The following is a 12,629-nucleotide window of genomic DNA, read 5'->3' on the forward strand; positions in this document are numbered from 1 at the left end:
ATGGTTTTCAGAATGGGTTGATTAGGACAACGCTTAACTTGGGATAAAGTGCAGGAACTGCCAAAACACACATTTTGTTAATCAAAATGTATGTGTTAATAAGACTTGTTTCAATAATGCTTGATCTTTTGCCTAAAAAAGGAACCAGAATGCTGTTTCCCTCAAATTAAAAGTACTGGAACGCCATTTTGGACTGGATTAGGTACAAAAATATCCCCACCTGAACGATTTCTTCCCCTGGGCTTTGGACCTTAGCAACCAACCATCCATCTCAACACATCCACGTACAAACTGATAACTAAATAGCACTGTACAACAATCAAAACTATCAATGTATTTAGGTCATGATAGACTATTTTGAAACTAAATGTGTACATCACTGAAAATCCATGTATTTGGACAGTGGTAAACAAATGTGGGTTCTGTATTCCATCATTTGGGATTTTAAATAATACAATGACTATGGTGTTAAGGTACAGATTGTGAGCTCATACTGGCTGAACCATTTAGAAATGACAGCATGTTTTTTAAATACTAGCCCCTTTTCAAGTTACCACTATTATTGGACAATGACTTCACAACTGTTTCTTATTAGGCAGATTAATTTGCTTGCAACGTTGGGGCATGCATAAGAGAGCTGTCACGGTTTATTCTTGCTGTTAAGCTTTACACTTGCATTTGTCTTTGTCTGACAACAATAGGACCAAAATGCTAATGGCCATCATGATGCAGATTCATCATAATTATAATGATAAATCAATCAGAGACATAGCCAAAACAAAAAGCCATTCTGTGCTTATACAGATACACAGTGTAGAAACAAAAAATGAACAAAAAAGGAATGTACAATTTCTCAACACTGGAAGATAAGGAATGGAAAAATGCAAGAGAACTTATGGACATTGGCAGACTCAAAATATATTTGTTCAATGTTATTTCATATATTTTCTCTTTCTCTAATTGATTGGTGTTGGTCTGTTTTATATCGTAATAATTTAGTCAGTTTAGCAGTACAATTACATTTTGTATGCATATTTCTGCAATAAAAAAACGCAATCCCCAAAAATGGGAGAAACGCGTTGACGTCATATCATGCGCCGACGCAGGAGTCTTTCGTGTAGAATCACACGTGTTTCAAAATGTCTGCTTTCTATGTTGTTGTCGTGTGTTGAGTAACTCATTTAATTTAGATCTATAAATATTGTGAACCCACGGTTCACGGTTGAATAGAGATTCATATTTAAACTGCGTCGACACTCATCAAAATGGCTCAAAGAAAGAAGAAGCTGACGAAGAAAAAGAGACACACTGGGCACCGGGACCCTGACGACTCGGACGGTGGTGACTTCGAAGTTGCTGCTACAATTCGGGATGACGATTCTGTAAGTGTAACAACCAATCACCAATTTGTTACTATTAACGTTATCTAGCCTGTTGTAAACTATTGGGTAAACTATTTGATCTAATATTTTGAGATATGGTATGCATAAAATGATTGTACTTGCCTAGCTATCTGTAACACTATTTAGCAATTATCATTGGGTGTCAACTTCTGGGGCTGGGTGAAAGTTGGGCCTAGATGTATGTATCGCCAGTCATACAAACCTGTTAAATTCGCTCTAGACAAGAGGGGGTTATTAAGAGCGTAACATCGACTGAAGCTGGAAATGAGTCTACTAAGTTACACATCTCTTTGAACGTATTTTCAGGCTGGGACAAAGTTACCCCGGTTCCCAGTTGCTTCAACAGAGTGTCAGTCTGATGTGGAACCAGACACCAGGGAGCTGGTCAGAGCTCAGAATAAGAAGAAAAAGAAGTCCGGGGGATTCCAGTCCATGGGTAAGATTTGAACATGAGTGCAATACATCAAACATTATCAATATGCAGCAAACACTTGCTTCGTACCAATGTTTAGCCACTGTAGCTGCATGAATGGATACATTAATTTATATGTTTTAATTGAACAGACAATATACTTATTCTACTGACCGTTGACTTTTTCTCAAAAATTGAGATTCACTTGTGTCAGGGCTATTCAGAGACACATTTTCTACATAGAATATGTCAGTACCCCAGCATTACATTTTTGTCAACACATTTTGAAATAATTGTTACAGCAATAATGTAGAAATTCCACTGCTAGACACTATTTGGGGTGTCTTTGGGGTACTAATAAATGATCTGAGATATTTTGGACATAGGCTTCTTATGCACCACAGCAGATTATTTTTTTTATGTCAATATGGGAGAGGTCAAACAATGACATCATTAATTTTATCTGGCTTTGTAAAGACTACATTCTGACAGAAGCTTTACTTTCTTGTCAAAGTCTGTTTTTTACAAAATGGGGTATTTGTTTTTATAGGTTCTCTGTAGATCCCTAGTCTTTTTGAGATTGCTACTTAGAATGATTTGAAAATCACTGAGAAATCCCTATGAATTTTGCTTACAACCAGGAAATATAGGTGGCCCACTGGTTTGTACTCGTGAGGAAATTCACAATTTTGATTGCATGTGATATGTGAATACTATTTTATTGGACATGTACCGTAAAGGAAAATAGATCAGTAGTAACATTTCTCTTTAAAGAGAACTGTAAAGGTGGTACCCCAAACCCGTGCTCTACAAGATGCCTCTCAGAAATACTTAATATAATATCTGGCTGCACCATTGAAAAAGACAACTATTATAGTATTAAATCTGCCATTTTTTCCATGTCCTTTTAAGCAGCTAATGCGCGCTACAATGTCCTCCCTAATAGCGACTCAAATACAAGCACTGTATTTATTCTTAACATATTTAAAAAAAGAAATTGCTCATCAGCTTTATAATTAATCTTAGTCAATATTATTGTTGTTTATTTTCATTGTTATGCAATGTTCCTGTTCATTAGACTTGCGTAAAAAACAACATCAACCGGACTGTGTATATTACAGCCTTGTCGTGGTGTTTTTTTCATCGTAGTTGCCCTGATGCCACATCGTTTATCTTCCTCTCTCGGCTTCATTTTGCTGTAATAGGCCCTGTTGCTTGCACTGATCCAGCGTCTTCACGTTCATATGTTTATATTGTTAGTGACTTAAATATGTTAATTGTAAATATTTTACAATGTATATTGCATATGTAGTATTTTTGGGGACAGAATGTATCCTAATTTGATCGACTTTTCACCAGTCATGTTCGTTTGTCTCGCAAACACTCTTTAAAAAATATCTGTATTATAGGCTTGGCCTAGTAGAAGTAATCTGAAATGTTAAAAATGCGGTTTGGATGGAGTTTAAGGGTAATGAAGTTATTGAAATGTTTTTACATGCTTGGGTGTAAAAGATAGGATCCACTTGTTTTTCCGATGTTACTCATTTCTGCAATGTCAGGACCGGTGTGGTCCTGTATGCAAGGTTGCCAGATTTTTTACGTTAGGCTAAACTGCAATATCCCCCGCGGACTATACCAAAATAAACCTGCAAAAGCCCATTAAATATATCCCAGTTGTGGAGGAAATGTCCCCATCTGGCAACACTGCCAATATGGAAAAATGTTCCTCCTGGCGTCACATTGGCTGCAGTTTTTCGCAGGTTTTTGATGTATGAGCTCAAAATCATGCTTTACCATGCTGACACAGAGGCTGTGCAAGATTTCAGGAAGGCGGTTGCCTTGGCATATTGAATGCCATAAAACCCAGTATAGCAAGATGTTTTCCACCCCAATCCCCACATTCCACAGGTAATGTCTGTAAAGTTACATTTGATCCTTTATTCACTGCCCAGCAAGCATTTATGAATGTCCTCCCTGTGTAACCAGTACCTTCCCATGCTACTAGTCGATAATTACTGAACATTTGGAGCTTATCTATAAACCCTGCTGTCTTTTGTGTTTGACATGTACCACATGAAATACTTAATGCGTAATGAGACTGACATCTTCTCTCACCAGTTATCAAGATCATTAATCCAAAGAAACCGATATATTTATCTGGGTAACAACTAGCTAGGACCCTTGAATATTTATGTGTAGAAGTTTGAATTGGAGGATAATCTCATTTTGAATCAACTTGGTTTTCTACCAGCCTGCTGTGTACCCCAGTCTCTGGTGAGAGGCCCTGAATTCTGATAACCTTTAGCTCTTGGATGCGCCACACTTCACTGTGGGGATAACAAGAACAGGAGTCCCACTGGGTGCTCCAGGCTTTCACTTGTACCCCTGCTTACTCGAGTTGTGATAGTTTGTAATTATTTGGTCTTGAAAGGGCCTTTTGGTCAAAATAGGTAAAAACGATCCAATTGCATTTCATTAGCGTTTGAGATAATGATTACATTTTATTTCATTTGTGTTTAATAAATATAGATGAAATCAAATGCAAAGCACAGCCGCAGAGGGCAAACGTGAATGCACAGTGTGCGTTGGATACTTGACATAATTGTTAGAGTTACTGTCTTTAAGTGAATTGATGCAGCCCGAGTTACAGTTCATGTCCCCAGAGAGAATGATGTTGTGGGATTGTGTACAAACCCTGTTTTACAATAATGACCTGAGTGTCCTAACCGCCGTATGTTGATGGTTGCAGGTCTCAGTTACCCTGTTTTTAAAGGGGTCATGAAGAAGGGCTACAAAGTCCCTACTCCAATCCAGAGAAAGGTATGCCAATGGCCCTGGATTTTTCCATTTCACTGGTCTGTGTGTCTGTCATATATGTTTAGGAGACCTCTATTCTCTTTCCAGACTATCCCAGTCATTCTAGATGGCAAGGACGTGGTTGCCATGGCCAGGACAGGCAGTGGAAAGACAGCGGCGTTCTTGGTGCCCATGTTTGAAAAGCTGAAGGCCCCCCAGGCCCAGACGGGGGCCAGGGCTCTCATTCTGACCCCCACCAGGGAATTGGCTCTACAAACCATGAAGTTCACCAAGGAGGTCAGGATTGTCTTTTAATATTAGTCATCCATTACTTTACAATATAATATACATTAGTTCCTAAACAAACTCATCTATTTTTTATGTTTTTGTTTTTTGGATGTACCATCACATGTTAATATACTTTTTATTGTTTCAGTTGGGAAAATTTACTGGCCTTAAGACAGCTTTAATCCTTGGCGGAGACCGGTATTCATTCATTTATTCTTCAGTCTGATGTTTCAAATAATAATTGTGCTTTCAAGCATCACTAGGTCGCTGAACCTGTTATTTATTTTCAGGATGGATGATCAGTTTGCTGCACTTCATGAAAACCCAGACATGTAGGTAGACTCTGGCCTTGACCGTGTATCTGTGTGATTCGCCATAATTCCCTTTCAGACCATAACAAGGGTTATAGTTGTTTTTGTTCTCTGAGATAGATGTATTTCTTCTGCCTGCAGAATCATTGGTACCCCAGGTCGTCTGATGCATGTGGTCATGGATATGAACTTGAAGCTACAGAGTGTGGAATACGTTGTGTTTGATGAGGCTGACAGGCTCTTTGAGATGGGCTTTGCTGACCAGCTCCAAGAGATCATCCGGAGGCTCCCAGACAACAGACAGACCCTGTTGTTCTCTGCCACCCTGCCCAAACTGCTGGTGGAGTTTGCTAGAGCTGGTAAGCATGTCCTAAACGTCTCAGGCGGTGTGTTGAGCACACACAACCCATCATAATATTGAGCAGCAAAATGTGTAGCCATCTGAAACTGGTGTTCTGTTCAGGGTTGACTGAGCCAGTACTGATTCGTCTGGACCTGGACAGCAAGCTGAGTGAGCTGCTGAAGGTAGAGCTAGAAGTTTCTGTAAAATCGATATTAACAAAGTTGGAAGCTACTCCCTGTTGGAATCCCTTGACGTCTCCACATGTGAGACCTGTGCTTGTTTCGGTGAGGATAAAAGTTGTAGCATTACATTGTATTGGCTTCTCTTCTAGTTGGGATTCTTCCACCTGAGGATGGATGACAAGCCAGCTCTGCTGCTTCACCTTCTAAGGAATGTGGTGAAGCCCCAGGAGCAGACAGTGGTTTTTGTTGCCACCAAACACCATGTGGAGTACCTCAAAGAGGTGAGTTGCGCGTAATGAATCAGGAATTTGGTTTGGTTGCTTTGTTTCTTGTCTGACTCTATGTTGGCTTATGTTTAGCTACTGACCTCTGAGGGCATTGAGTGCGCCTACATATACAGCGCTCTGGACCAGACTGCCAGGAAGATCAACATTGGTAAATTTGTTCACCGCAAGGCCATGGTATTGATCGTGACAGACGTGGCTGCTCGCGGCATAGACATCCCCCTGCTGGACAACGTCATTAACTACAACTTCCCCTCAAAAGCCAAGCTCTTCCTGCACAGAGTTGGTAGGTAACCAAAATGGGCGAGATTTGACCAGAATTATGCTCAGTGTTTGGTTTTCTTGACTTATTGACAAGTCATTTGTGTATGTGAAATGAAAAGGCCAACAACCCAAACAACTGATTGAAATATCTTGCTTGGTGTTGGCTAATCTGTGCCTTTTCAACATCAGGTCGAGTTGCGCGAGCAGGCCGGAGTGGCGCCTCCTACAGCCTTGTGTGTACAGACGAGATACCGTTTCTCTATGACCTTCATCTCTTCCTGGGGAGACCCCTTCAGCTGGCCACGCCCGAGCACCATCCAGGTACCAGCTGTGGGCACTTCCTTCTCCATCAGGGATGCATTTCTGTCCCTTCCTCCTGCCTCATTCTCCTCCTCTTCCTCCTCTCCAGATTCAGACGGTGTGTTTGGTCGGGTTCCCCAGAGCATCCTGGATGATGAGGAGTCCCAGCTGATCACAGCCCATGAGACCTCTGATGACCTGCAGAACCTGCGTCGCATTGCGGACAACGCCTACAAGCAGTACATCAAGTCCCGTCCCATGCCCTCGCCAGAGTCCATCAAACGTGTGAAGAACACAGAGCTCCCCGGCATGGCTGTCCACCCCCTGCTAGGTCAGTGAGGTGACCCGGCTAACCACAGTATGGTACTCTCCAGAACGCTGCAGATGGTCCTTAAATGTGTCATTAATCAGGGCTGTTTCTGTCTCAGTGGATTTTCCTCAGATCAGGTTCTGTCGTGAAAATTGCAACGACTCTACCTTACTCTTTGACCCACATTTCTTTGGTCTATTTTCAGGGTCTGGCTTGGAGAAAATGGAACTGGAGCGCCTTCAAATGGTGGACTGCATTAAGGGCTACAAGGCTCGTGCTGTGAGTTTGGTTGGGAAATGAATGGAGACATGGAAGCTTTGGCTCTAATACATGAATAACCTGTAGTGATCCTGAATTCTACCTCGGCACCTATTTTCAGACCATCTTTGAGATCAACTCCAACAGCAAGACCAATGCCAGCGTGGTGATGCGAGCCAAGCGCTCCAGGGACTCGCGGCTCGTGGACAAATTCACACACAAGAGAGGAATTCAGGCTGCAGAGGGCAGCTGTCATGTTCCTGTTACTCCTCTGCCCTCCATGCACCACATGGCCGGCCAGGAGGACAGCGAAGAGGAGGACCTTCAGGTTAGCACTATCACCACAATCACCTAGTGTAAAGGTGGCAACCCTCAGTTTTCTTTATAGAATTTCAATTTGCTGGACAAATAAATTTGGTATTGATTGGACTGGAGTTTTCATAAAAAGAAATTGTCTTGGAAAGGATTTAATTACTTGAATGGTATCTTGTATTTTTCTCAGATATTCCAAATACATGTTGTTAAAAGTTCCTGGTGTACGTTTTCAAGCGCGGTACTACTACATAACAGATGGGGGTACACTGTCATTGTCATAAAATATGGGCTCTATGGCTGTTCTTAAATTAAAATTGCTAATTTAAAATGTCATGCTATATCCTCGTATGTAACACTTTAAATTGGTATTTCAAATGTTTTTAGAAAAAGTATCTTCAGGCCTATTTGTTTGTGTTGCACTTCGTAAGTACCCAAATGTAAACTTTGTTTAGAATATTTCAATAACCCTGTTAAACCTGGGTTAAAGGGCCTGCACACCTTAACGACTCTCATGCTGTACTTGTCATTTCTCCACCAGGGAGTGTTCTCTGAGGTGGTGGGGGGGAAGAGGAGGAAACCCCATGGGGATGGGGAGAATGAAAGGCCAGACAGCAAGAAAACCAAACGGACTGGTCGCGATGAGGAGAACTACATCCCTTACAGACCCAAAGACTTCAACTCTGAGAGGGGGTATGGAATGGAGGCTTACTACCGAGGCCAATTGGCTTAGTTTGAACAACACAAATAGTACTTCTGTGAATCTCAGAGAATGGTCTATTTGAGTTATGGTGAAAACACACTGACGTTTGTATGGTGTTTACAGACTGACTCTGGGGGCTGAAGGAACCGCGTTCGAGCAGCAAGCTTCCACTGCTGTTCTGGACCTAATGGGAGATGAAGGGGAAAGACTCAATCAGCACAAACACATGATGAAGTGGTAAGAGAATAGTTTTTCTGATCTTGTGTTGATCAGAAATCCATGTTCCTTATACCCTAATCCCATCCATGACCTAAACTTTATGCCTTCGTTTGAATTAACCCCAGCACCTAAACCTAATCCTTAAACCTAACTCCAATTTTAACGCTAAACCCAATTGTCTTAGTACATATAATTTTTTCCTCTTGGGGAGTGACTTGTCAGGCTTTTTGATCGTTGAGGACACAGATATACCCCACACGTACCATTAGACCTGTATCACACGCCAGGTGAACTCACTACTCCATCTGTTTGCAGGGATCGCAAGAGAAAGCGTTTTGTCAAAGAATCTGGGAAGGAAGCCGACAAGAAGAATAAGATAAGAACGGAGAGTGGACAGATGGTCAATAACAAAAACAAGAAGAACTTGTATCCCTTTGCCATCTCAGGTGGATCTGTTGTGATGGGTTATTTCTTTTCAGTAGCCTCGGCTTATTGTGTGCACCAGCTGTACATGGAGATGACACGTGTTGTGTTATTAGGATGTTGCTTGTCCTTAACTGTGTCTCAGCTATGAGGAGTGGAAGAAGAAGTACAAGGTGGATGAAGGAGGGGGTGGTGATTCTGATGAAGAGACTCGAGGTGGAGGCAGACACAGGGGAGGCGGCCGAGGTAGGAGTGGAATCATCAGAGGTGTTTGTTTGGTTGTGATGGTTATCTAAAGGGGCATTCAGGTGCTCCTCCAAGGACTATGCACACGTTTTTGATTCTTCCCCACTTTTGTTACTTCAAGTCACTGACTTCATGAGTCAAAATTCACATTTGAACTCAGCAACACGGAATGCTATTTTTGGCCACTTGGATAGTTTGCAATGCAAATGTCTGTGGAGTCATTTAGGAAAATGCTGCTGTGGTTTTAAACAGGCAGCCCAATTGACATGTATTTGCCAGTAACTTGTTTAATATAGTACACAGGTAAGATTTTTTTGTATCTGATGTTTTTAAGAGCTGATTATCTAATTGGTCAAAAGACCAAGGGGGTGTATCTTCGTTACTGGTCTGGCTGTTTAAATGCAGCCAAGTTCAAGCAGACATCAATAATTTACATTTGCTCTACCACCCAAGTGCTATTCCAAAACACTCAAAATATGTTTTCTAAAGTTCCATGTTTTATTATAATACAGTTTGTTCAAATAATGCTGACCGTTTGAAATGTTGGCCTGTCTTTCTGTACTTTTAACACTGTATCCTCTCTTGTAGGACGAGGCTGGCATGGCCGTGGCCGAGGTGGCCCATCCAGGGGCCCCAACCATACGCCCCTGGGTCCCCCAGGACATCAGAGGAGTGGTAGCACAGGCTCCCGGGGCCCGCGGTCAGAACTGAAGAGCCGTGACCAGATCCTGAAGCAGCGCAAGAAGACAGAGAAACAGAGATTCCTGCAGAGCGGAGGCTTGAAGAAACTCCGGACCAAGGGCAAGCAGAGCCTCAAAGATCAAAGCAGGTCTGGCTTTGGCCGAGGTGTCCACAAGAAGGGCAAGATGAAGAAGAGACTGTAAGGTTCGGAGAGAACAGGTGGAGGCAGTGAAGAAGAATCTGGTGAGAGAATCCAACAAATTGGAGAGGCTTTTTTTGGTGCCCAGTTGGAGGGTTGAGTACATGGGTACCTGCAGAAGACCCGTCCTCCATCTGTACTGGTTTTGCTGTGATGACGTATAAAAGCAACAAGAAGAAACAACTGGAGGCTATTAATTTGCACCACATCCCAAACGGTGATCTCAGAGCTCCATGCATGTCACAGCAGTGTGATGTTGTCCGAAGATCTGTAATTACGTTTTCTGTGCCACTCGCCTCAATGCAGAGACAAAGTTCTGTGTTTTATAGATTTGTGACTAGTTTGTGTATAATATTCAAAGCAAATACAAATGTGATTATTTTCTGTGACTGTCATTTTTTCCATTAGTAATGACTAGGCAAAAAATAGTCACAGCAGGAGGTCATACAAAGCTGCCCAATGAGCGGTGCTTTCTATGGCAAGTCAAACCGATGTCCCACATAGTGAAAACAATAAACTTCTGCCAAGCTTTACCACAAGGTGTCAGTAAAGCCTAGAGAGAGGTCAGCCAAAAGAACTTGTGACTTCGTTTTAGAGATCGGTATTCATTTGATCCAGCTGACAGCAGTGTAGCCAGAGGGATTTGCCTTGGGACAAGGGTGTGGTGAAGATGGAGGTTTGCTAAAATAGGGAGAATTAAGGAGATGTTTCTGTCAGCAAACAGCCGCAAAGAGCCGCAAAGCTGTCTCTACTCACATTATTGACCCCAATTGATCAACAATAAAATGGCTGTTTTCTGAATGCTAAACGGGGCATGTTTGGATGTCTTTGTAGCACAAAGTAATAATCAAAACTATTTATGCAGTTTCATTTCTCCAAGTTTTCATAATGTTTGGTAAAAACTGAATTTAAATTAGTTAAATAAAAACAATATGTACCCTCTTTTTTTTTTTTTTACCCTATCCGGTTTGTTGAATGACAGTTAACTGCATTTAGAATAAATGATATACAGAATGTGTGAACAAAGTTAAACAAATGTCTGAAGCTGTGGTGACTCTATGGTTCATGAAAAGTAAGTAGACAGGTTTGACTGTGCTGTGTTTTAAGTCCTGCCATTGTGCTGCATGTGTTTGGAAAGACAGTATAGTCCATCTGGATATGGTTAGATGCAAGTTGTTTAATATGTGTTCAAGCTATCATGCTATCTGGTCAAAATGATCTTGAGGTCTACTGTAACAGAATTAACATTTGTGGTTTCTGTTGGTTAATTTACTCAAGGTGCTAGGTTTTAATTGACAATATATCATTGCTGAGACATTTAAAACGGGCATTAATGGAAATACACTTGGTAATATACATGTACGTAGCTTTAAATGTTTTACAGATTTGAAATGTGGCTCCTATTTAGCAAACATTTTAAATGTATCCAGAGGAAATCAGCAGTAAACCAGACAGTGCATACTGTACATACATTCTGGCCCGGCTCAAAGAAAACTATTTCTGACTTTCCTGGAAGACCCAGGATCCTCCCTGTTTGATTGAACAGCACGCATAGCGCCGATACAGTATGACATAGGACACCGCCGGCTGCTCCGGTGCTGGATGGGAATCATGTCCATGATAGGAGGTAATCCTGTGGAGATACAGACCGGCCCTATCAGATGGCCGCTCCAGGGCGGGATGGGAATCGTGTCCGTGATAGGAGGTAATCCTGTGGAGATACAGACCGGCCCTATCAGATGGCCGCACCAGTGCGCCACAGCAGCGACTACACAGACGACTAATAACAGCAGTCTTATCTGTGTCGCAGGCCCCTTACACAGCATCCACTTGAGACTGTCCATAGAGACTAAAGCCTGAAGGCCCCGCCAGGTCATGTGACACACCAGGGCCTGGGTACTAGGTGCATGGGGATGACCGGGGCAGATGCTGGCCGACCGAACCACTTCCATGGGAACACTCGCCTACCATTACGGAGGAAGACGGTTTAGTCGGCTTTCGTCTACGAGGGTTTTAGTTATCTGCCGACTTAATCTTAATCTTCACAGATGAAGATTAAGCCTATTCTAGGACTAAAAATAAGAGGACAAGACTAGGCTTAATCTTTGTCTGTGAAACCAGCCCTGTATGTCTGGTCAAAAAAGGACGAAGAGTTTTGTCACCCAGTTCTGTCTTTCTCATCAACACCATAAAAAAGATGTTTGTATGACATGGAACTGTTTTTAATATTGTGTGCACTTTTCATCTGACAGCTGTTAATGTATTCTTGTAAATATGCGTACTCTTGAACCAAAACAGCCTCCCCATTGTCCTAATGCTCCTGAGTCTATGGACTACCCTAAAGGGCTGTCTATCCTCTGCCCTTTCTCATCACTTACAAGGCAAAGGGCGCTACTGGAATGACAAGACAGATATGACTGGCATTAGCACAGCATTTCCTCAGCACTTTGAATCTACAACATAGAAAACAACACAGACTTTGGGTATTACCAGTGGTACCGTTGCATAGTATACATGACCAAAGATATCGTAGGTTGCCTTAAATTATCTGTTTATTAACAAAACAACTAAGTTTCAATCAGCTTTGGTAAATTATGGTTAGCTTTTCAACCATAAACCCTGGACATTCCTATACATTGGCCTATGTAAGGGGGGGACTGTTTTGGAGTAGAATATTTCTGTATTCTCTACGGTT

General features: G+C 42.0%; 1 protein-coding gene across 1 annotated transcript; it reads left to right on the top strand.

Annotated features, from left to right (window-relative positions):
• The first annotated feature begins 1,102 nt into the window (after positions 1 to 1,102).
• Positions 1,103 to 10,742, top strand: ddx54 (DEAD (Asp-Glu-Ala-Asp) box polypeptide 54). The gene is made up of 19 exons (XM_010877813.4): positions 1,103 to 1,382; positions 1,710 to 1,839; positions 4,565 to 4,635; positions 4,720 to 4,908; positions 5,048 to 5,097; positions 5,190 to 5,231; positions 5,352 to 5,569; positions 5,674 to 5,735; positions 5,885 to 6,016; positions 6,095 to 6,305; positions 6,473 to 6,604; positions 6,693 to 6,914; positions 7,099 to 7,172; positions 7,273 to 7,479; positions 8,005 to 8,156; positions 8,290 to 8,403; positions 8,701 to 8,811; positions 8,954 to 9,054; positions 9,643 to 10,742. Exons 1-19 carry the CDS (start codon positions 1,266 to 1,268, stop codon positions 9,936 to 9,938), a joined length of 2,631 nt encoding a protein of 876 aa, XP_010876115.2. The 5' UTR covers positions 1,103 to 1,265; the 3' UTR covers positions 9,939 to 10,742.
• Positions 10,743 to 12,629: the final 1,887 nt, after the last annotated feature.

This window comes from Esox lucius, chromosome 14 (assembly GCF_011004845.1).
Source record: "Esox lucius isolate fEsoLuc1 chromosome 14, fEsoLuc1.pri, whole genome shotgun sequence".
Taxonomy (NCBI): domain Eukaryota; kingdom Metazoa; phylum Chordata; class Actinopteri; order Esociformes; family Esocidae; genus Esox; species Esox lucius.

Bases quoted from the DNA above. Each gene is read 5' to 3' on its own strand.
- ddx54 (XM_010877813.4), top strand. From the start codon at position 1,266: ATGGCTCAAAGAAAGAAGAAGCTGACGAAGAAAAAGAGACACACTGGG. The intron at 6,915-7,098 runs GTCAGTGAGGTG...GTCTATTTTCAG, and splicing joins GGCTGTCCACCCCCTGCTAG to GGTCTGGCTTGGAGAAAATG. The intron at 7,480-8,004 runs GTTAGCACTATC...TTTCTCCACCAG, and splicing joins GCGAAGAGGAGGACCTTCAG to GGAGTGTTCTCTGAGGTGGT.